The sequence below is a fragment of the Podarcis bocagei genome (assembly GCF_964188305.1).
Source record: "Podarcis bocagei genome assembly, chromosome: 17".
Classification (NCBI taxonomy): domain Eukaryota; kingdom Metazoa; phylum Chordata; class Lepidosauria; order Squamata; family Lacertidae; genus Podarcis; species Podarcis bocagei.
In genome coordinates, this window is record NC_138143.1 from 30145705 (window position 1) to 30169294 (window position 23590).

The following is a 23590-nucleotide window of genomic DNA, read 5'->3' on the forward strand; positions in this document are numbered from 1 at the left end:
ATACCCACAATATGTGGAATGGGCAGGGGGAGAGAGTATCCTGTCCTTTGCCTCAGGCGGCAAAACGTCATGGGTTGGCCTTGGATCAAAGCATTCCTTCCCATGCCCATCTTGTGACAGTTTCCTTTACTTTGGACAGGTTTTCAGCAATTAACTGCCAATAACTGCAACTTGGGTGTTAAAGTTAATTTAGATTGAACCATACATACACTCGCTTTTGAAAAGTCTTTATTTGTTTTCTTTTGCCTTAAAAAAAGTTATCAGTGCAACATTTCAGAACTTCCACTCCTAGTACCACCAAACACTGAGCAGTAGTTAATTGTAATTAGGAAATACTGAGTTCTGAAGCCAGTGGGTTATCATTTCGCTATTTATTTCCTTCTGTCAAACTCTGAAAAAGTCCTCTGTATAAATTAAACAAATGGGGAAAAAATGTTATTCTCAATCCTAGGTCATCATTACAGCCAACAGAATTATAATAATGCATCTAAAATGTGTGTCCACAATATATCAAGGTATACATTTGGGAAGGGAGGGGGGGAACACAAGAAAAAAATATGACATTCTAGACTTGTTAAAAAGGATAATGGTCCCATATATTTATTAACAGGTTAGCAAAAAACAAAACAAAACAAATCCAATGGATTACAATATTTACATGTTATTTGAAAAATAAAGTAGTGATAAAAGCATGTCACAATCATTTTTTATTTTTTTTCATCTTTTTCATTTTTGGTAACCATTACAAAACACCCAATCCAGGTATGGAACTGTTTAAATACATTTGAAATGAGGCCAATTAAAAAGAAAACATTCAGACACAAAATGTGTATTTATACTTGTCCTTTCAATGTGTTTTCCACATGACTCTCCCTCCCTCCAAATAAAAAGTAGAAAATAAAAATAAAAATCCCACCCCACAAAATATGAATCCTCAAAATCAAAACACCATGCTTTTCGAGTAGCACTTATTCCACAAATGCAACAGTATTATTCTTTTCTTTTCTTTTTTCCACCATCAATTTGATGAGAAGTTCTGTTGGATACTGACTTCTCAGCAATTTCCTGTCTCCCAACCCCCCTAACCCCACCCCATACCCCCCGGTTTAAAAAAGCGCCAAACAAAAAATGAAAAAGAAAAAGAGAACCAAAACAACCCAAAGAGACACATGCATTTCTAAAACTAGGCTTCAGTCAAGTACTTTCTACTTTTTGGATAGAAACCCATTTGTTCACAATCAGACCATCACCCGTGGGTCCCAAGCTTGTGTTCTCACGTTCACACAAGACTTTTTTTGCATGAATAAGGAACACAATCTCCATCTCCACGTGTGCAAATTCCTATTTACGCTACGCTGTTTTTTTCTCATGCGAAGAGCTAACGGGAGGCGACACCATTAAGTTTATAGACCCTCACCTTGAAATCCACCAAGAGATCTCCAGGCCCCCAACAGTACAGAAATTGGTCACCTCAAGCTTTCAAAATGACGTGTTTTTCAATCAGCTCCCCCCTCCCCCCCCAAAACGAGACACGCCACATACAAAAAAAAAAAAAAGGAAAAAAGGAAAAAGGCAACCGTTCTTAATAACCAAAATAATAACCAGTGAGAGATGTTCAATTTGACAAGCAACAGAATGATTATGAGGACCCGTCTGATTGGTCCACAACCTGCATAGCTGTGCTGTAAGTTTGGTTCTTTAGTTTAACGGGGTTATTTTTTTGTTTGTTTCTGTTGTTTTTTTTAAAAAAAGAAAACGTTACTTCTCTGCTAATTCCACATGTTAAAAATTAAAAAAAAAGGGGGGGGGAGCAACACAATTCTATTCACAATAACTAATATTCCTTCCCAACGCCATCTCTTGGGTGGTTGGGTGGACCAGGGTGGGGGGGAATAACATTACTTTACATGGGGAAAGAAAAACCCTTAATTGTGCTGTATTTGCAATCCCTCAGGCTGAGCAGACATAGACATGGGGCAAAACAAGAACGGCACAGAGTCAAGTCACATGACTTTGAAATAATAGCTGAACGCTAACAGCTTACCTGGAATAAAAGATGACAAGCCACAGACAGGTATCTAGGAACTCTCTCTCTCTCTCTCTTTTGTATTTTTTTTATACTAAAATAATTAAAAAAATCACAGTATTTTAAGAAATAAAACCCCCACAGGGATTTTGAGCACAATTTTGTTTTCCATTCTTTTAAAACTTTGTGGTTGTGTTTTTTTCCCTTCCATTCACCATCTTGCCCATCAGTCTCTCTCTCGCTTTCTCTCTCTACATTTAACCACAATGACAACAGGTAGTACAGACAAATGCAGAGATTTGTATTTTTTTTTTTTTATTTCCCTTGGTTAATTCTGAGGTACTAGGAAACAGGTGACTGTTTTAAGCAGTCTTTCTTTCTTTCTTTCTTTCTTTCTTTCTTTCTTTCTTTCTTTCTTTCTTTCTTTCTTCTAAAGCAAGTCAGTCAGTCTGGAAAAAGCATAATATGTTTATTAAAACTAGAAAAAAAGGCGCCCACATTTGTGCGCCGGAAAGTTGTCCTCTACATCTTCCATCCTCGTGACGCTTCTTCCGTCCTCGAAACAATCCGAAGTCTCCAGGGCAAAGCACGGCGGCATAACGCGAGGAATATTTGGGAGTTTGCTTCTCAAGTCCAAATGAACATAAACTTCCCATTGTCAAGATCCAGAAGAGTTGCAGAGATGGTACTGGAGCCACATAGTCCTCAATTAAATAAAATTAATATATGTACACGCACGCACACACGCACGCACACACACGCACACACAGACACACACACACAGGTACCAGTGCTTTGAAAATAGATCATTCAGTCCTAAAAGCAGCTTTGATTCTTCCTCGCCCCCCCTTCCCCACCCCACCCCGTCCCATCCATCACTGTTCAAGTAGGTTGTTTGAAATCACACCAGGTGCTCATTCGCTTTTGGCCTCTTCGTTCTCTTGGAGTGATTTATCAGCAGCAGCAGCAGCAACAATACAGACAGCAGTTTCGTTCTTGTGGGAAAAGTCCACCACGATTTCCGCGCTGCTTTCCATCTCTTCTGCCAGTGGTACCGTAACATTCTCCTCCGCCTCCTCTTTCGGCTGGCTATCTTCAACAATCGCCCGCTGGGTTTCATTCACAGCCCTAGAAATTCAGAAAGCGGAAGGTGAGGCATTTTGGACATGCATTCTACGTAAGCCAGTTTGTCAGCGCCGAAATGATATCGAGCGTCAGAACGACTTGGCCACGATAAGAAACTTTTGCCCATGGTATGACTATTTTCCACCTTCGCATTTCGACTCTCTGGCACCCTATCTGCATAATCTAGCAATTCTAAAATATAGGGGAGCTTTTACTCGCAAGATTGAATGTACTGCCCTCAGCTGTATTTGAGGGATGATTCCAACAGATTCCACACGAAAACCGCTTATGTGCCTGTGGAGATGGCAGTACCGAATCAGTGGCACATGCCCTTCTGGCTTGCACTCTTTATAAAGACCTGAGGAATGAGATTATCACCCCTCTTTTATTGTCCATTCCGGGTCACCCAACCACTGCCACAGTGTCCTTTCTCTTGGCAGATCAAGATGAGCAGGTGACAGCAAAGGTTGCCAGGTTTTTAGCTGGGGCAATCAGAATAAGATCCACTATTTGACTATTGATTCAAAACCCTAAAATGTATTTTATATAACTGACTTTTTATTTCTATACTTTGTATATCGCATTGTTGTTTTATTGCTATGGCTGACACAAATAAAGATTCATTCATTCTACGTAAGCCATACCCCCAAGTGGCAGTGGCTAACGAAAGAAAGCCATTTTATCTGAAAATAAACCAATGGGTCTTTGCCATAGTTCCCTGGCCCTGCCTTGAGCCAACACAAACAGCCTGTTACTCCTTCTGATGTTTTCCACGCAGTCTCTTAAAGTGGTGTGTTGGCAAAACTCCTCTCTTTTGGAACGGGACAGAATAGCGGTGGCAGCGTAATTGGCTACAAGTATCCTGAACGAATTCAGATTGATCCAGGGGCATCCATTGGAGGAAAACGGAAGGGTAGTGGTATTTTGAAATGCTCGCAAGCTTGAACTTTATACGCACAGAAATGGAAAGACAAAGAGACTCCAACTATGGAAGGGTGGCTTCCAAAAACTGATGGGACTATGCAGAAATGGTGAAACGGACTGCTAAAATAAGAGGAGAAAATGATAATATCTTCCTAGAAGAATGGAGGCCATTGGTGCATCACCTATTGAACTATCATTCTTATATGAAATCACACACAGGATTTGAGATGTGAGCGACGGAAGAATGTAGAGAAAGGACTTTGGAAGCTTAGACAATAAATATAAATGTGTTTTAATGCAGCTGCTATCGGGGGAATTAAAAGGGGGGGGGAACCAGGGAAGAAGGGTTGGGAAGTCAAGAAGAAAATGTGTAACCAAAATAATAAATGATTGGAGTTATGTAGTAATTTGGAAAAATTCATAAAAATCATTATAAAAGAGAGAGAAATGCTTGCAGTTTATTGGTTGTGGGCATTGTTCCAGAATGAACCATTTTTATGCAAAACTGCAGCAAATTACTGTTCTGATTGGCTATTTATTTATTTAACTCCTATACTGCCCTTTATCTGTGGATCACAAGGCGGTTTACAACATAAAAACCCATAACACAGTAACAAACAAAAACCCAGTTCAAAAGGCCATAGATTATTTAATTGGCCAACCAAAGATGACTGCTTAATGTTTGACTAGATCATTGTCATTGTATATCCATTGAAATTTTCCTTTGGGATTAGGCTATATGGGGATGGTTTGTTATTAAGTTTAAAAACAAGCTGAGGAGGAGGAGGAGGAGGAGAAGAAGAAGGAGGAGGCTACCTGGAGAATCAGAGGGCCTTGTCACCCTGACTAAACACTATTTTTCTATATTATTATTATTATTATTATTATTATTATTATTATTATTATTATTAAAATTTATCAACAACTTGCAACCAAACAGACAGACACTAAAATCAAGAGGAAAGAGAAATATATTAAAAACATCCTACCCCCTTCTAATGCTGATGCCAGGCAAGTCTCCCTGGGGAGACCATTCCACAGACAGGAAGCCACTGCAGAAAAGGCTCTGTTTTTGTGTTGCCGCCCTCCGGACCTCTCACAGAGGCGGCACATGAAACAGGGCCTCCAATGATGGTTGCAGGGTCCCATTTGGATGACGACATGGGGTGAAGTGGGTTCCAAATCATGGAAGGTTATGCCACAGCCAATTTTTTAGGCTTAAAGGGAAGGATGGGGAAACTTTAGCCCTTCTGTTGTTAAGACTCCAACTCCCGACGGCCACCAAGTTAGGCTGGGTGACAAACCCTTGTCAAAAACCCAGGAGAGGTTCCGTCAGTCAGTGTAGAAAACACTGAACTAGATGGACCAGCAGACCGGCATAGAATCACAGAATTGTAGAGTTGGAAAGGACCTTGAGGATTGTCTAGTCCAACTCCTTGCAATGTAGGAATATGCAGTTGTCCCATAAAAGGATTGAACCCGCAACCTTGGCATTATCAGCACTGTGCTCTAATCGACTGAGCTATCCTTCCTATGTGCCAACCGATGTGTTCAAAGCAGAGAGACTTCGACCAACTTACATGCCGTGCCTCAGCACGTGCCGTTCCCACTCTGAGCCTTCTGCAAACGTCCGGCCACAAAATTCACAGGGGAAACGTTTTTCTGGTGGTCCATTCTCTGAGAACCTCATGGACCCTGGAAGAAAACAATACATATGTTAGGCTCATGTAAGAGTCCTCCCATTTCTCTCAAGGAAGCAGAAAACGAAGTTTCTCTTGAAGCCCAAGAGAATGTAAACAAGACCTCTTAAAAAAGGAATCTGAGATGAGAATGCCAGTATCCTAGACGTACCCTAAGGCATGTACAAATTTGGATTGAGTAAGGAAAATGGACACTCAACAGTGCTCATTTAGGCATATATGAAGTGGCCAAACTAAGAAATAATAACATTTGACTAAAAGATTTTGCTTCATGTGCAAACTTTCAAATTTAGTCCCCCTCCCCACACCCAATGTAACTGATTAGTTATTCATCTCTTATTTTCACCTTCATTGTAAATTACCGTATTCTTCGCTCTAGAAGGCGCACCAGACCATAAGACGCACCGAGTTTTTGGAGAAGGAAAACAAGGGGGAAAAAATATTCTGAATCCCAGAAGCCAGAACAGCAAGAGGGATCGCTGCGCAGCGAACCCTCTTGCTGTTCTGGCTTCTGGGATAGCTGCGCAGCCTGCATTCACTCCATAAGACGCGCACACATTTCCCCTTACTTTTTAGGAGGGAAAAAGTGAGTCTTATAGAGAAAAAAATATGGTACCTTTCTTTTTAACACCCTTTAAAACAATTATAGGTGCAAGGGCAAGATGTCAATTCCATAGCTGAACTGCTTTAACTGTTACATTCTTCTCCCCAAGAAGCCCTTTGGTTATGTAAGGAGACTAAAGATCTCTTAACACAGAATTCTCAGCACTCCAAGAATGGCGTTGGACGTAACAGTGATATGAAGAGTACAGGAAAGGCACCCCTTGTTCCTTTGCCTCGCTGTCTTGTACAGAACAGATCATCTTCCACCAGAAAGCTAATGCAGAGCTGAGAAAAAACTATTTCACCTCAAATGGAGATCCAGAGAACATGAGATACAGGCATTTCCCCAAAAATCTCTTCACGCTGTTATAATGTCTGAAGCAGCTCTCACAAAAGTTTTGGTTTTGCCATAGGTTCTTTGGGGGTTAGAATTAGTAAAAAGTGTAGTCATAGAACTGGGTTTAACCTTCTCTTCCCCACCCACCAAAGGTGTCTTGTGAAAATATAGGCAAGAGGCAATCTGAAAGGAAGGAGCAGCTTGGCAGCATTAGCTGCCTTGCTCACCAGACATTTACAATGCACTCCAGGCTCACTGAAACAAACGTACGTTTTGCCACCGGCTCCAATCAGACATGGACTGCAGCCATTCCTCCTCTACAAAGGACGCCCCTTGTTCAGGGTAAGACCCAACAAAGTGTTTTATTTAGTCTGGGCATGCCCTGCCAATCACAACTGGAGGCCTGATCCAGCCAAAGTTTGAACACTCCAAGTCTCGTTGATTTTCCGCCAGAAAGAACAAATAATGTGCTCAGATCAATGCGACTGAGAAACGCTTAAGCTCTGTCTGGATCATGCCCCGCCAAATATAATTGAGAACTCCTGACACCTTGAAGGCACAGTAGACATTCCACACGGCTGAGACGCAGGCCCCCTGTGTGAACAAGAGCGACCAGGCCACCAAACAAAAGATGAAACATTTTCTCACAAAATTAAGATGATCGCCACACAGGCCATTAAAAATAATTGCTTGGACTATCTCGCTTGATTCTTTTCACTGAAAATGAGATGGCGCCATCTGCTCCAAGCATTAATTCTTTAGTGGGGATTATCTTGAGCAAGAAAACAACAGAATGCCAATGCCTTTGCCTTCCCGGAGTCCTCTCAAAGTACATAATGAAAGAAATGGGGATTTTGCTTCATTTACTGCTGATCTCTGCTTGCCTCATTTCCACGTTTTATTATAATGTACACAGCTTATGAGCTAACTTAAGCTACTGAAAATCTCTCTCACACACATACACACAAGAGCCTGCCCTTATTTCTCTGGGCAGTTTCAGGGCAAAGAAGAGATATTGTCACTCTCTTCCCAAAAGCTTTTTCTCATGCATTGATTGTTAAAACCATCTATCAAGGAGTGTACGTTACTTTAGTTGGGTTCTTTTTTTTAGTCCTCTTGATGTTAAAAGCATCTTTCGCAGAACGCTGATCTTTATCCACATAAGTATCTCACAGTTTGGTCCTCAAACAGAATAAATTTGCCACAACATGAGGAAGGAAAAGGAGGGGAACTGTCTGCAGTTTTAATGAAAATCTGGTGCTGAAAATGAATTCATTCCGAGTGGGCATATTTGCATACATTTACTCTAATAAGCATGTATTAGACCAGTGTTTCCCAACCGGTGTTCCGCGGCACACGAGTGTGCCGTGAGACATCGGCTGGTGTGCCGCGAGATGCCTGGAGGGAGGCGGGCGAGTCGGGCGGCGAGAGGCGGGGCGGCGGCGGCGAGGAGAGGCCGCGCCTCCTGCTGCTGCCTGGCGCTCCTCCTCGCAGCCGGCAGCGCTGCCTGGGCGCCTCCGCGCGACTCTGCCTCGCTGGGTTTGGTCTCCCAGCAGAGACGGGTCACACGCGCACCTCCCTCCCTCCCTCAGCCTGCGCGGAGGGAGAGCCAGAGAGAGGCATCGCTCCTGCGCGGCGGGAGAGGGAGCAGCCGGAGCGATGCCCCAAACGAGCTGAATTCCGAGCGAGGGACTGAGGGGGGAGGGAAAAAAACTTTCACTTTCGTGCGTCCCTCCCGGCGTGACGCTGCGCGCTGACGTCACGGGGCGGGGCTTTAATGGTGGTGTGCCGCGAGATTTTTTTTCAGTGAACAGGTGTGCCGTTGCCCAAAAAAGTTTGGGAAACACTGTATTAGACAATCGGCATAATTTGCTTTGCTTTTCCTACTCTCTCCCTAATCCCGGATTTGGTTGTAGTGGGGGGTCAGGTGTGAAGGGGCAACTGAAAATGTTAGTGGACACAAATAATCATGGTTACAGCCTTTAGAGGACTGGAGTTCAACATTTCCCCCTCATCTGATGGTTTAAGACTTTTCTTGTTTAAAATGTTGGGATGCAACACAATTTGCATTGTAGGCTGACATATCTGCATGGGAAGGGTAGATAGAGAGGAGCCAAGAGTTTTCCTAGACTGTCTTTCTTGTGCCAACTACTGATCTTCCTTCAGTGTTAGACTGATACTCTCAAGACTGCTGACCTCATTTCCTACTTCCTTCTTCCGCATCCTTAACCTTGGGAGAGGAGACATCTCTCCTGCTGAGAATAAACAGGATGCACAACTCTTTGTATCTCCACCTTTGTTAGATAGAACCAGGATCTTTCGTATGAAGTATGCATTTCCTTTAATAAACTTAGCTTTCTTATTTTGCAAACTCAAGAGTCTCGATGTAATTATATCCAGTGTAAAGTGTGCTTCTCCAACAGTGTTTCAGTGGTCAGCTGAACTTCCAAGCTATGTATTATTATAACTCCAAACACCAACAGTTTGGATGCCTCTTGGGTCCCTCAAAGACTTCTGACAGGCCTTCTGCTGTCACCCTGGTCCAGCAACCCCACCGACTCTTAGCTGCACAGCTCTCTCAAAGACACACACTCTTCCCAATATGACTTTTTAGCGCCAGCCAGTGATTTTAGCTCTGGGCTTCTCATAGGCCTTCCAAACCATTAAGCCTCAATGTCCTCTGCCTGGCTCCAGCTTCCAGCTCTTCCTTCCTTCTGCCCTCTTCTTCAACATACTCTCTGACACAGTAAAGCTCTACTTGACACACGACTGATGGAATCTCCTCTGACTTCTGGAGTTTGAGACCAGCCTTTTATTTCCAAACAGGGTCTCTCTCCAGCCAGTTACTTCAAATGTTGGTGGAATCCCCTCTACCCATTCCTCAGGCCATGTTGACTCTTGTCCAACGGGATGAGGCAAATGCCCATGGATTCACTGCTAGAACTCACCAGTTCCATTGTATCTGTATATATATTACAGAAGCCTCACTGCTAGAACTACATTTTGACAGAACGCAACTGCCATTTAAACAGCCCAGCCACCTTTGTCCCGATTCTCATACCCAGCCCAGTTGTCACAAACAAATAATCATTTTTGCAGTAACACCGAGGCAAGAAAACTGATGGCTGCCTAGCTGTGCTGGTGCTTAGATAGTTGGTGCTAGCACTGTAGTACAAATATACAATTATATATTGTATACAACTTTCTGGTTGTGCATTAGCCATAAGCTAACCATCTTCATATTAGTTGAAAATCTGAATTAGGTGAAGAGATTATAATGAACGTATACTGTAATAAAGGTGAATGATTGACTATTCATTTCATATGGACATTGCAAAAAAACACCCCCAAACCACTCAACAGCTATTATGAACTTTTTGCTTGTGCACCAATTGTTTCTCCATTATCTGGCAGCTGTTTGAATATTTCCGGGAGACACGGAGTGGCCATTCTAAAGCATCCAGGAAATACAATGGCTAGACAATGGCCTGGTTTACACATAACACGAAGCCATGGCTTTCTTAAGTTATGGTTTAAGAAAAAAGGTAAACCTGAGTTGTCCCATGGGTAATCAAACAACCTATGATTTGTTTCTCCAAAGCTTTGTTTCTTTTCTAATTGGCAGTGCCTTCTGCCTTTGTAAATTAGGGTGCTCCTGGAGCGTAGTGGCCAAACAAATCATGGTTAAGGAAGGGCATGCATGTCAAGTCAACATTGCAACAAATTAAGGTTCACAGGCCATCCACAAGTCATGCCTTCAGACCATGGTTTGCTAGATGTGAACAAACCATAGTTAAGCCTTTGGGCACAGTTTGCACATAACCCAAAGTAATGATCCAATAAGCTTATGCTTAGTGTTATATGTGAACCAGACCAATCTCTCTCCCCCTCTATCTCCTTTAGCACTGGTGTGTCTTGGTTCATGGGGGGGGGGTGCAGGTGAGATAAAAAATGTTGCTTTTTGAGGGTAGCCAGTCCCAGCAATGTGCTTGGTATCAGAGACAAGACAATTATACTAACCTCTCGCTTCACTCTTGGGGCTCATCTCCTCTTCCTTCTCTTCCTCATCGCTGCTGGAACTCTCCTCTTTTTCCTTCATTTGTTCCAACTGATCTAAGTTAACCCGTCCAACCAGCTCAAAATTGCGACTCACCTTTGGGGGGAAGAAAACAATGTCGCGTAATCTCATCTATTACGATTTCCCGGTCTACGCACTGTGCATGCCTCGGATTTCCCCATATACCAACATTCTTTCACACAACAGGGGCTCTCAAAATGTTCTGACAATAAATAATTCCCACGTGAACAAAGCAATGGTTCGAGACATACCAAAGAGAGATGGCTTTTTGCTGTCAGGGCTCACTTTGGTCTCTGTCTTTGGAGATGGTGGCAAGCCCACAAGCACCCAAAAGAATACAAGGGCTGGAAGGGGCACTACCAAAAGCCACGTAAGGAGAAGAGGTAGAAGGAGGAACCCATTGATTTGAGTTCTATAGGGCAGAGCAAGAATGGGGCATGTCACTTGGCATTCCTTCTCCAGCAGGGAAGGGCTCAATGACAGGCTTACATCTTCCCAGAAGTGATTTTTAAAATGCATCTATACTGCACATGATGAAGAGGTTTCCTGGGTACTGACTCCTATTGATGACTCCCATCCTGATATGACTGTAGCCTAGCATCGTGTTGGTGGCTAGCTGCTCCCGCACTCATAAAGGGTGAGATTTTGTAAGTTTTGGATTCTTTACACCTGTGGGATAATGCTAGCTCTCAAGAAAGGGCTGGAAGGCAGCAGGAGTTAGGAGAAAGCGAAGCAAGGGAGGGAATCCTTAAGCATGGCTAGCCATCCGAAAAGGATCAATTGGTGGAGGATGGGAGAAGGGGGTAGGTAAAAGTAAAGGACCCTTGGATGGTTAAGTCCAGTCAAAGGCGACTATGGGGTACGGTACTCATCTCTGCTTTCAGGCCGAGGGAGCCGGCGTTTCTCCGCAGTTTTTCGGGTCATGTGGCCAGCATGACTAAACCGCTTCTGGCGCAACGGGACACCATGACGAGTGCTGGAGCGCATGGAAATGCTGTTTCCTTTCCTACCAGAGCGGTACCTATTTATCTACTCGTGCTGGTATGCTTTTGAACTGCTAGGTTGCCAGGAGCTGGGACAGAGCAACGGGAGCTCACCCCATCATGGGGATTCGAACCGTCGACCTTCCAATCGGCAAGCCCAAGAGGCTCAGTGGTTTAGACCACTGTCAATTGGTGGAGGGTGGAAGAAGAGGGAAAGCACAACTCCTTGCGACTCCCCAAAATTTTTAAATGAGCAGTATGCATGCTGCTAATTTGATACTGTATCATCACAGCAGAGCGACACATGAATAAGGTACATATTCAGCCAATTGCAAAATAGCTTCTGCATCAATTCATGTATGTATTTTCACATTAATAACTGCTGTATTGTCAGTGGAAACGCTTTGCCACAGACACGCAAGCTATATGTTTGCTCTCCAGCCAAATTGTTATGAATCCTTTGGGTTAGGTGCGTGCTGAGAGAACGCTATTAAAATAAGCTTGAGCTAGGGTGGTGAAAACGTAATGCCGTCCACAACAACGCGTGCATTATTGAAGGTGCTGCGTGTCCACAAACTGGAATGGAAAACTGGAGGAGGAGGGGAATAGAAGAGAATGAGAGTATATTGCTACAGGTTCCACTTGCAGTGGCCGATAACTACGGACAGATTTGTCTTATCAAGAAGCTAGCGGTCAGCACTGTTTCCTACAGCAGTGAAGTGCACAATTGTGTTGCGGAAACATTTCTTTAAGAAGGTGTTGGACCACCTGTCGCTGTGTCTGCTGCATAGCATGTTCACCCATGGGTGCAGATGGCGCCCAAAAACTCACCTTATGCTCATCTCGAAGGTGAACATCCAGTTCGTCTGTGTGCTTGGTCTCATAGTAGCAGAGTTGGCATTTGTAAGGTCTCAGCTCATTGTGCTTCTCTATGTGCTGCTGTAGGCTTTCGTCGCTGGAGCACGTGAAGGTACACTTGTCACAGCGGAAAACGATTCCCTGCAAATATTTGGACAGCTTGGAACGGCACACTTCTATGGGGACCACTCGCTCTTCTAGTGGGGCGAAAAGAAATGGTAGAAATTCTATTACTAAGTTTTCTCTCGTTCCCTGAAGGCAACTCACATACAGCCCCTTCATCGCCATTCTGCTATTTCCCCAAAATTTAATTTCAAACCCCTCAATTTGTTTCTCTGGTGCTTTCGATATGGACGTTACTTCTGCAAATGAATCAGAATCAGAAGAATCTTTATTTGCACCAGTCACTGGCCATAGCAATAAAATAAAATAAAAGGTTGATAGAGGTAAAAACTTAAACTACACAAAATACATTTTGGAGCTCTACATCAATAGTTCTTCTCATTTCATTTTCATCATGAACCATGTCAAATGGGGACACTGTTCTTATCTGCAAGTGTACTTAAGTTATTTAACTTTAACTCGTTCCTGAGACTTACAGCTGATAGAACTGTGAATATCACATTAAAATAACACCAACAGTCCCCTCCCTGCCCCCCCCCCCAAAGCTTAACCTTAATCACCAAAGCCTGGCTCAACTGGTTTGTTTGTTTTTTATTCCACAACATTTATATACCACTTGACTATAATAAAAGCTGAAAGCAGTTCTAAAATATGTAAAAAACCAACAACAACCTAAAACAATCAGTAAGAAACAGGAAAAAACCTATTTGAAACATTCAAAAAAACAACAACAAACTAAACTAAAAAGTTTGGCAAGTTGGAGGTTGGATGTGGTTCCACAATTTTTTTTTTTTGGGGGGGGGAGAGAAGGTGGTATAAGACAAAAAAAGGATTAACTGGTAAACGTAGCTTGAGTTGAAAGTTGTTATAGAAGAATATTGAGGGCTCCCTGGACTTGAAAGCTGACATTCTCCAACACAGGAATTTTAAAGGGCGACTCTAGCATGAAATGGCTGAATGAACTAGTAATGAAATTTCATTCTATTCATTTGGGTTTGAATAGAGAGAATGGCTTTCTGTCCCGCTTACACATACCAATTTACTTAACCACCAGTTTCTGCTGTTGTGAAAAATCTTTGGGCTTATTTTGAATAAATTTAAAGTCTAATTCAATTGTCATAGGCTGTAAACATTTTTTTTCATTTTGTTGCTATTTGACCCCACTGTACTGTACGTCCCCCCCCTTTTCTGGGGGCAGCTAGGCATTCTTTTAAAAAATTACTTAAAAATGTGAAGTCACCGCTCCCAGAATGCCTTGCTCTGAGGAAGCACCTCCATGTAGAGGAAAAGTGACAGGCATGGAGAATGAGGTAAACTGAGACCTTCCTGAGGGGCATCAATTTGCCACCCTCTTCCTCTGAGGAAATTGCCTCATTTTGCCTAACTGGTGGGCTGGCCCTGGATACATTGAAGTCTAAAAACTTTTTTTTGGAACAAGATTTTGCGGTCTAGAGCCCACATAATCAGTCACATTAATCTGCAGCAGATCGTAGAGTTGGAAGGGACCCTGAGGATCATCTAGTCCAACCCCCTGGAAGGCAGGAATACGCAGTTGACCCATACAGGGATCGAACCTGCAATCTTGGTGTTATCAGCACCATGCTCTACCGCAGCCTTTCTCAACCTGTGGGTCCCCAGATGTTGTTGAACTACAACTCCCATCACCCCTAGCCAGCAAGGACAGAGCTCAGGGATGATGGGAGTTGTAGTCCAACAACATCTGGGGACCCACAGGTTGAGAACCGCTGCCATGGGTGGGCGAACTAAGGCCCAGGGGCCGGATCTGGCCCAATCGCCTTCTAAATCCAGCCCATGGACTGTCCGGGAATCAGCTTGTTTTTACATGAGTAGAATGTGTCCTTTTATTTAAAATGAATCTCTGGGTTATTTGTGGGGCATAGGAATTCATTCATTTATTTATTTTTTCAAAATATAGTCCGCCCCCCCGCCACAATGTCTGAGGGACAGTGGACCGGCCCCCTGCTGAAAATGTCTACTGACCCCTGATGTCTAACCAACTGAGCCAAGGCCAGAATGCATGCTGGCTCAATCCTTGACTTACCCACTCCCCCCTGGGCAAAGAACTAACTGTGTGATTCAGGGCACCACAGTTATGGGCTTTGACATGCAGCATGCGCATAGCATGATGTGTTTTCTATGCAGGGCTAAGGAGCAGCGCATGCACTTCCACCTTCTCCACGCAAATTACAGAGCTACCGCAGTAAGAATTTGATTTGGGTAAAAATCATACAAGTTGCCCTTCATGGACAACCACAGTTTAAACAACAGAATTCTTTAGTGATCGTTAAATATGCGGCCATCCCAAATTACAATTTCTGAATGTCTTGCCCTTGTGAATTTCGCTTGTGTGGGTGGGGGAAATCAACCTAGATAAACAGGAATCCAGTAACAAAGCAATAGCTACATGCACATCTGATCACGGTGGAAGTTATTATACTAACCCACCCCTTCGAAAAGTTGTTCTGCTCAGTGACTTATTTTTCCTGCAATGCAAATGTAGCTGGTTCTCACAACCCCACAATTTTCCCTCTGCTGAGTAGTGTAAAACAGTAACTGCACTTAGAGAGAAAAATTAAAGGCCCCAGGCATATTGTTCATGGTAAGACTGCATTCGGCACTGGGAAAAACTGTCAGGGCATCTCTTCAAAGGCAGCTTGGGAATGCCTTAATAGAAGATAGCGGCTGCAATTGCATTATCTGGAAAAGCTCTGGCTGGGCATAGATTTGCATTTCCACAGCTCAGAGAATTAGGAGTGCCAAAAGGGTTCAGGAGGTTAGGCTGTTGGGGAACTCAAGTGCATTTGTGGGCCAGAAAAAGCTATTCCTTGCTGCCAGGGTGCCCATGCGACAACCCGTTCCTGGTCTTTAAAAATCCCTCCTTAAAGCCTGACGAAGTACATAGAGAGTCCCAGCTCCCTCTGTTCCCATATAAGGTAAATTAAAACTGCACTTAGGATGGTGTTCAAGTAAGCGACAAAGCACTCTCCGCAGCAGATTGATAACATCATGAAGCCTGTAACAGTTTAAGGAAAAACACATTCCTCCTTTTTTTCTTTTTTAAAAAGCCCTATTCCTTGCACCAAACAACCCAATACTCTGGCTGTAAATTGCCTCACTTGCTTATTAGGCCTTAAAGGTAAAGGGACCCCTGACCATTAGGTTCAGTCATGGCCGACTCTGGGGTTGTGGTGCTCATTTCGCTTTATTGGCCGAGGGAGCCGGCATACCACTTCCAGGTCACAGAAACGCCGTTTACCTTCCCGCCGGAGTGGTACCTATTTATCTACTTGCACTTTGACGTGCTTTCGAACTGCTAGGTTGGCAGGAGCAGGGACTGAGCAATGGGAGCTCACTCTGTCGCGGGGATTCGAACCGCCGACCTTCTGATCGGCAAGCCCTAGGCTCTGTGGTTTAACCCACAGCGCCACCTGCGTCCCTTATCAGGCCTTATCTGTGGTTTAATGAAACCTGGCATGCATTCTACTTTTGAGTAGAACAAACTCCACTGCAGTCTATTTAAATGAAAGTTTCTAATTTCCTTTTGAGACTATAGGGTGTCTGGGTGAAGGCACAAGGGACATAACTACTGTGGGACCTCTACTTAACCACCATAATCTGTTCCAGCGGCCCGTCCTTTAGGCGAAACGGGTCGCTGGCAGAAACGCCGTTGTGCGCATGTGCAGATGGCAGAAGCCGCTTCTGCGTGTGTGTGAATCGCGTCAAACCCAGTATTTACTTCCGTGTTTGCCGCGGTCACAACTTGGATCGGGCCCAAGTAGAGGCGGTCGTAAGTAGAGGTTCTACTGTATTTCCCAGACTTAAAACCGGTTAAATTACCATGTCATCTTCCTAAGCCTAGCTTGCTATGGAATGGTGTCGTGTGAGGGAAGAAATGGCAGAGAGACGTTCCAGCATTATTTTAAAAGGAAACCTGACAGCTAAATGGTTTGGAATCAATTTATGGTTCAATATATGTGCAACAATATCCCAGAAAATGATGAAACAGACATGAAATAAACATTGGACACTACCTCTTTTTTTTGCTGTTAATAGTATCAGCCTGATCTCATGAAAAGAGAGAAAGCAAACAACAGGAGGAAGTTCTTCAGGAGAAAGACTGTACGACACAAAAGGTCATAGTATACTAACCCCTAAATGTTAATATGGGGATATATGGCTATGACCCTGGCATAAAGACCATGTAATGCTAATGAAACATTACAGTCTACAGCACAAATGGAATCATTCACTGCATCACACAGTTGATTCCTCGAACAGCCCTTTGGATACTTGACGAAAGGCGATTAAGGAGCAAGAGAGAATAAATAAATAAGCTAGACTCTCATCACCACGTTAAAAGGCTAACTTATTTTTAATAGGGCTAAGCTGGTTATCTGAGGGGGCAGGGAGGTTTTCCTCTGGGACTCACAGGCTTCCAACTAATTTGGATTTCTTTGTTGGAATGATAGCTTTGGTTCACTTTATTATTATTATTATTTTTTAAAAAGCACAAAATTGTGATTTTTGCCACCTGGGAAAGCCTTTCTTTTCTTCCCTTTTGAATGGACGTGAAGTCAGATAAAAGACTCTCAACACCTGCTTTCAGCTTCTGCTGAAGGGATCATGCAACCCATATACCGTTCCTCCAAAACGGGCAGGCCTGTGCGCTCCTCCCAGAGAGGCAAGTGGCTGCTTAATGAGAGGGTCACCTCGGGGAGGAGAAATCAGCACAGAGGTTCAGCGGGTTAAAATGTGACCTTGCCACTTCTTTCACGAAGGCTATGCAAAACGACTTAGCAGAATATGCACTGCTAGTTCACTTTTAACCAAAAAAAAAAAAAAGGCAGCAAAGGTGCTAATTTCATTTAACAGCTTTAGTTTTCATCCATGTTTTTTGGGCTCAAAAAAATAAATAAATAAAAAGCAGCACATTCCAGAAACAGCTGAAACACCTCAAAAAAACAAAATGAAGAACTCAGAAAGAACCAGGAGCTCAGCTGAACCACTTAGGCACTCCAGAAAGTATGAAACAAAATTAAACACTAGGTCTAGAAGCCTCTCTAGACATGCCTCCCCCCAGCCACCGAAAAAAAAAAAAAACACCTTTAAAAGTATTGTAAAACAGATAACCGTTCCAACATGCCCTAGAGGTCAACAGGCTCTGGCAGTCTGGCGCTGTAACTCCCTCAGAGGTTAAGCTCAACACTAGAAGCCATTGTTAGTATTCACTGAGGTGTCTCTGTTACACGCATCTCAAATCCCGGGGAGATTTTTGCTGTGGGGTTTTCTGTTTTCGTTTTTTCGTTGGAGGGCCATCTGTGAAAGTCGTTGGCCTGCCTTTACTGCCCAGTCAGAAAACAACCGAGTTCGAGTCTTCTTGCCTACCCGGCTCAGAAGCAAAGAGAAGCAGCGACTTGCAAAGGAGTCGCCATGTGCGCACCAGCATGAAAAGAACCCTAAACAAAAGATTTCCTCCCGGAGAGATGGCACACACAGCTCTCATTATCTCACCACCAATATCCTGCTGGGAGATGCTGCTCAGCCTGTGATCAGGCAGAATGCCACCCCAACACATGGGCATGGTTTTCGATAGCCAACAGACCATCTCTAAGCATCAAGTGTGATAACTATGGGCAGGAATCCCAGCCTGAAGAGTCCAAACAGCTGTCTCTTCCGAGCTTATAATTCAGCAGCCAACAGAATCTGAAATTCCTCTTTAGATTTCTTAAAAGCAAAAGCAGGGAGAGGAGAGAGAAAAACCACAGCAAGCTAATTTTGGGGGTTTTGCAGTTCTGTGTTGGAACACCAGGTGAAGCTTGATGCCCGGCACAGAAGAAGAGGAGTTTGGATTTGATATCCCGCTTTATCACTCCCTGAAAGAGTCTCAAAGCGGCTAACATTCTCCTTTCCCTTCCTCCCCCACAACAAACACTCTGTGAGGTGAGTGGGACTGAGAGACTGCCCAAGAAGTGTGACTTGCCCAAGGTCACCCAGCAGCTGCATGTGGAGGAGCGGAGACACGAACCCGGTTCCCCAGATTACGAGTCTACCGCTCTTAACCACTATACCACACTACACCACGCTGGCAATTCCAGAGGTGGAATTGATGTATAATCTACGGATGCGCACATGTTATCATGAACATTTAATCAGAAGCGCACATGTAGTAAACAAGAAAGTTCTAAGAGCAGCGAAACAACCCCTTTCATCTTCCCTGTTCATTTTGTTTTGTTTCCTTTTAACTACCAGGATGCTGAAGACAAAACAACTGATGATGAATTATCACCATCCTCTTTCCGGGGTACTGGGCTTTCCAATGAGCAATAGGAGTGATTAGTACAGATCCACGTTGGCCACTGGTACATTCCTGTGGGGTGCCTTTACCTCTATGAAGGACGATATGGTCAATCATGTTCCGTTTATATTTGGTGTGGTACAGACAGAGAGGACAGCGGAGATCTTTGGGTCCTTCCTCAGGAACTGCTGAATGCCCAGCTTCCACGTGCATAGTAAAAGCAGATCTAGAAACACAGGAGTAGTGGAAAGGCTCAAAACAGAGTGCTGTTGGGTAATGTTGGGGTTGTTTTTTTCACCCACATTATTTCACTATTATTTCATAAAAGCAATAGTTATCAAAACTTGGCATGCCGTGCTTCCAAAAGCTAAGAAAGAAAAGGTTTGTGCATTCCCAAGGCTGGTGCTGATTTGACATTGGTTGACCTCTTAAATGCGGTTCGAAGAATGGTTGTGGGCCACTGGATCACAAGTTCCCCTCCCTCTTTTCCTCACGTGAGTCCCATGTAATTATGGTCAACCGTTGTACCCATGTTAACTTTGATTAAGGATTCCTTTTAACCAGTATTTGAAGCCATGCTTAAGAGGTCAACCAAGGTTACGTCTGCACCAAAGCCGAACTGTAGCTACAATAATAATAAAAAGGAGCCAACAGGCTGATCAGGTTTACTTTGGTCCCAGACGTGAAACCCAGAGAAGCGCTGGAAAGGAAACAAGGTGGAGATGCATGGCCCATGAGAAGCATTCTAGGAAGCCAAAGAAATAACTCCCAAAGTGGGAAACTACTCAAGGAGCTCACAGTACCAATCCACCGATACAACTAGGGAGGGTATATCCAAGCCCCAGTACTTGGGATAGAAGTGGAAGTAGAGTCATACTCTGAATCATGGCCCAATTCAGTTACACATTTAAACTGGGGGTCTCCTCTACGAACTGCTCATCATTCCATGGGGACTGCAGCTTCAGAAGTAGAGGACTCTGGTTCCAGTGCCAGAGCTTCATTGCAGAGCTTCCCCAAAAATATGGTAAAGGGACCCCTGACCATTAGGTCCAGTCGTGACTGACTCTGGGATTGCGGCGCTCATCTCGCTTTATTAGCCGAGGGAGCCAGCGTACAGCTTCCGGGCCATGTGGTCAGCATAACTAAGCTGCTTCTGGCGAACCAGAGCAGCGCATGGAAACACCGTTTACCTTCCCGCCGGAGCGGTACCTATTTATCTACTTGCACTTTGACGTGCTTTCAAACTGCTAGGTTGGCAGGAGCAGGGACCGTACGACAGGAGCTCACCCCGTTGCGGGGATTCGAACTGCCAACCTTCTGATCCTAGGCTCTGTGGCTTAACCCACAGCGCCACCCGCGTCCCCCAAAAATATGGTACCAACATGCAAAATAGTTGCACAATCGCATTCTTAAATTCCGAAGGACAAACCTATACAGTGGAGCCTTGGGTAACGTTGCCTCTGGCTTATGTCACCCTCGGCTTGCGACCGGTGCAAACCCGGAAGTAATGGAACAGGTTACTTCTGGGTTTGCGCAGAAGTACTAAACTGTGTCTGCGCATGCGCAGAAGCGCTAAATCGCGCCATGCACAGATGCGGCACTTTGTGTCGGGTTGTTTTTGGGTTGCGGCCTCTGGAATGGATCCCTGATGTAACCCGAGGTTCCGCTGTACTAATGCCCTGCTTCTCCTAGTTACAAGAAGCAAAACATTACACATGGCAACCCCATTTCCAGTTTTGTGAGAAGCCTTCCATGTAGTTTCTGTGAAAACTTTTGAGTAAAATCAACTTCAGTGATTCACAGTTAGGAGAATGAAGGTTTTGCTGACTGCAGAACACTACACAGTCAATAGGAATTCACTATTGCTTCCCCTAGGCTGGTTTCTAAATTCCTCTTGCTTCAGGGCAAATGTCAACCTCTAACTAAAGGAAATAAGGGGAAAGAGGCAGTGGGAAGATTTGTGTCAGGAGAGTTTGCCTTGCACCTTCACTCAAAGCAGAAAATACAGATGGCAGTGAAGGCTACTTCCCAGGTTATTTCTAAACGAGGCAGGTGCATTCTCTGGAGTCACCAACTTATGTTTTTAGAGTGCATCAAAATGTAATATGGCACAAATAGCCCATGCACCTGTTTTTAAGAATAGACACAAACAGGTTTTGGTACATATGAATAAACATCCATACTTCTTGCACCCCTGAATTTTCGTATTTTCTCCCCTGTGCATACGAACTTTTATGACCGGTCTCAGAAGTAATTCCAGACAGAACATAGCATTGCAAATTATACTGTTTAAAGTTTGCAACCTGCAATGCATTAGGACTTTCATAAATCACAATGTTGCTTGTGGTACTGTAATACTACAGACTGGACTAATCTCCAGTGAAATAATGGCCATTTAAAAAACATCGAGTGTTTACTGGCAAGCAGACCAGAAATGTCCAGTGAATGGCAAAACCTCAACTGACACAGGGGCTTTAGACATTTGAAAAAGGGGGGGGGGGGGAATGAAGGAATAACAAATGCTTTGTGTTTCCTATTTCCTACACCTCTGTTCATATATGAAACACAACTTTTCTGCTTCCCCATGTGATAATAATACTAAGCCTACATATAGCATATTGTTTTAATTATTCAAATTAATAAATTTTCAGAACTTATTTATGTACACCACTCAAGACAATTATTTTTTATTCGAGAGGTTTATTGAATTTTAATTTTAATGAATTTGTTCATGATTATCGTGGATTTTGTTTTATGGTTAATGTTCGCTGCCCTGGGCTCCTCCAGCAGAAAGGGCAGGACAGAAAAACAATTAATAAAAACAACAGCCATGCACTCTAATTCCAAAATCTGTGTTTCAAGAGAAACTGCACATTTTTGATGGAAGGAAATGTGGCCTCTGGGAGAATAAGACTGGAAACAGATGTGAAGCAACAAGAGGCAAGAAACAACTTGGCCCAGCCCATTCCCCAAACTGAGGCTGCAATCCCATACTCCCTTACCTGGGAATAAGCCCCACCAAACTCAGTGAGACTAACTGCTGAGCAGACATGCAAAACATATACCTACAGTAACTCCAATGCAGATTTAGGCATAAAAGTAAAGGTAAAGGGACCCCTGACTATTATGTCCAGTCGTGGCCGACTCTGGGGTTACGGTGCTCATCTCGCTTTATTGGCCAAGGGAGCCGGCGTACAGCTTCCGGGTCATGTGGCCACCATGACTAAGCCACTTCTGGCGAACCAGAGCAGCGCACGGAAACACCGTTTACCTTCCCGTCGCAGCGGTACCTATTTATCTACTTGCACTTTGACGTGCTTTCAAACTGCTAGGTTGGCAGGATCAGGGACCCAGCAATGGGAGCTCAACCCGTCGCGGGGATTTGAACCGCTGACTTTCTGTTCGGCAAGTCCTAGGCTCTGTGGTTTAACCCACAGCGCCACCCGCGTCCCTATAGATTTAGGCATTCTTGCCAGCTAAACAGAATGGGCCAAAATATGGCCAAATCTGTGCTGGAGTTAGGTCTCACACTGCTCCCATTTTGATTTCCCATCCTGTTGGGGACAAAGAGCTTACTACTTTTTAACATAACATAATTTGCAGGATTTTGCAGTGTGCGGTACACCTACAGCTGTATGCATGTCTAATCTTACACCAGCAAGATTTGCCCTATGATTCAGAGTTCGTGGTTTGTCTGGGAGAGCTAAACCATGAACCTGGGTTTCGATGACATACTAAGCCACACCAAACCATAGCTCAGAGCAGCGCAACACACCTGCAGAACAACTGAGGAGGAAGAAAGCAGCTACTCGGGAACATGCACATTCATGTGCTCACACTATGCCACGGTTTGGCTCAGCGTGACAAGTTGAACGAGGCCTCTGCATTTCACCACAAAAGCCCACCGAAGTTGTAAGAAAACTCTTTTGTACAAATACTTACTTAAAGCCTGTGTAAAAGGAGCAATCTTTACACTTGAAGAGCTTCTTCCCTCCATGTTTGTCACGGTAATGACGGCGAATGCTCTGGATATAGCCCGAAGAGAATTCACAAAATTCACAGTTAAGGATGGCTTCAGTTTTCTGGTCTGCTCCGGAAAGCGGGACGGGGCTAATGTTGTTATTGTTCCTTGCCAGAGCTGCCGACTGGTAGTGGTTCAATTGCTGTTGGACATCTGGGGGTTCCGAGTAGGAAGAATCTGTTGGGGGGCAAATTGAAGAGATGGGTAACACCAACCTGTTGAATAAGCACAATGGATCTAAGAGATCCTACCTAGGATGACCAGGAGCTGGATTCCTCTTGATGGAGATGGGGGCTCTGTGCCTGAAGGGGGAGGGTGTTCAGGGACAGTCCCCAAAAGTGCTACTACTGGAAGAATCTGTGGGGCCGGGGCCAGCCCCCGGCCTGAGAATGTACCACTGTCACCCTCTCTCTCCAAGCACACTCCACTGTCAAATGCCTGAACCTCGCCTGCTCTGAACCATTGTGTCCAGGACCTCACCTTGTCTTACATCCCT

General features: G+C 44.1%; 1 protein-coding gene across 6 annotated transcripts in view; it reads right to left on the bottom strand.

Moving 5' to 3' along the window:
- Window positions 1-211: 211 nt before the first annotated feature.
- The window catches only part of ZNF462 (zinc finger protein 462), a 143769-nt gene continuing 120390 nt past the window's right edge, over window positions 212-23590 (bottom strand). For all 6 annotated transcript variants that reach the window (XM_081175995.1, XM_081175993.1, XM_081175991.1 and 3 more), the window contains 6 exons: window positions 23016-23271; window positions 19163-19299; window positions 12608-12831; window positions 10736-10868; window positions 5656-5770; window positions 212-3154 (listed from right to left, as the gene is read on the bottom strand). In XM_081175995.1, the coding sequence (XP_081032121.1) occupies window positions 2941-3154; window positions 5656-5770; window positions 10736-10868; window positions 12608-12831; window positions 19163-19299; window positions 23016-23271 (1079 nt within the window). In that variant the 3' untranslated portion in view covers window positions 212-2940. The remainder of the gene's footprint in view (window positions 3155-5655; window positions 5771-10735; window positions 10869-12607; window positions 12832-19162; window positions 19300-23015; window positions 23272-23590) is intronic.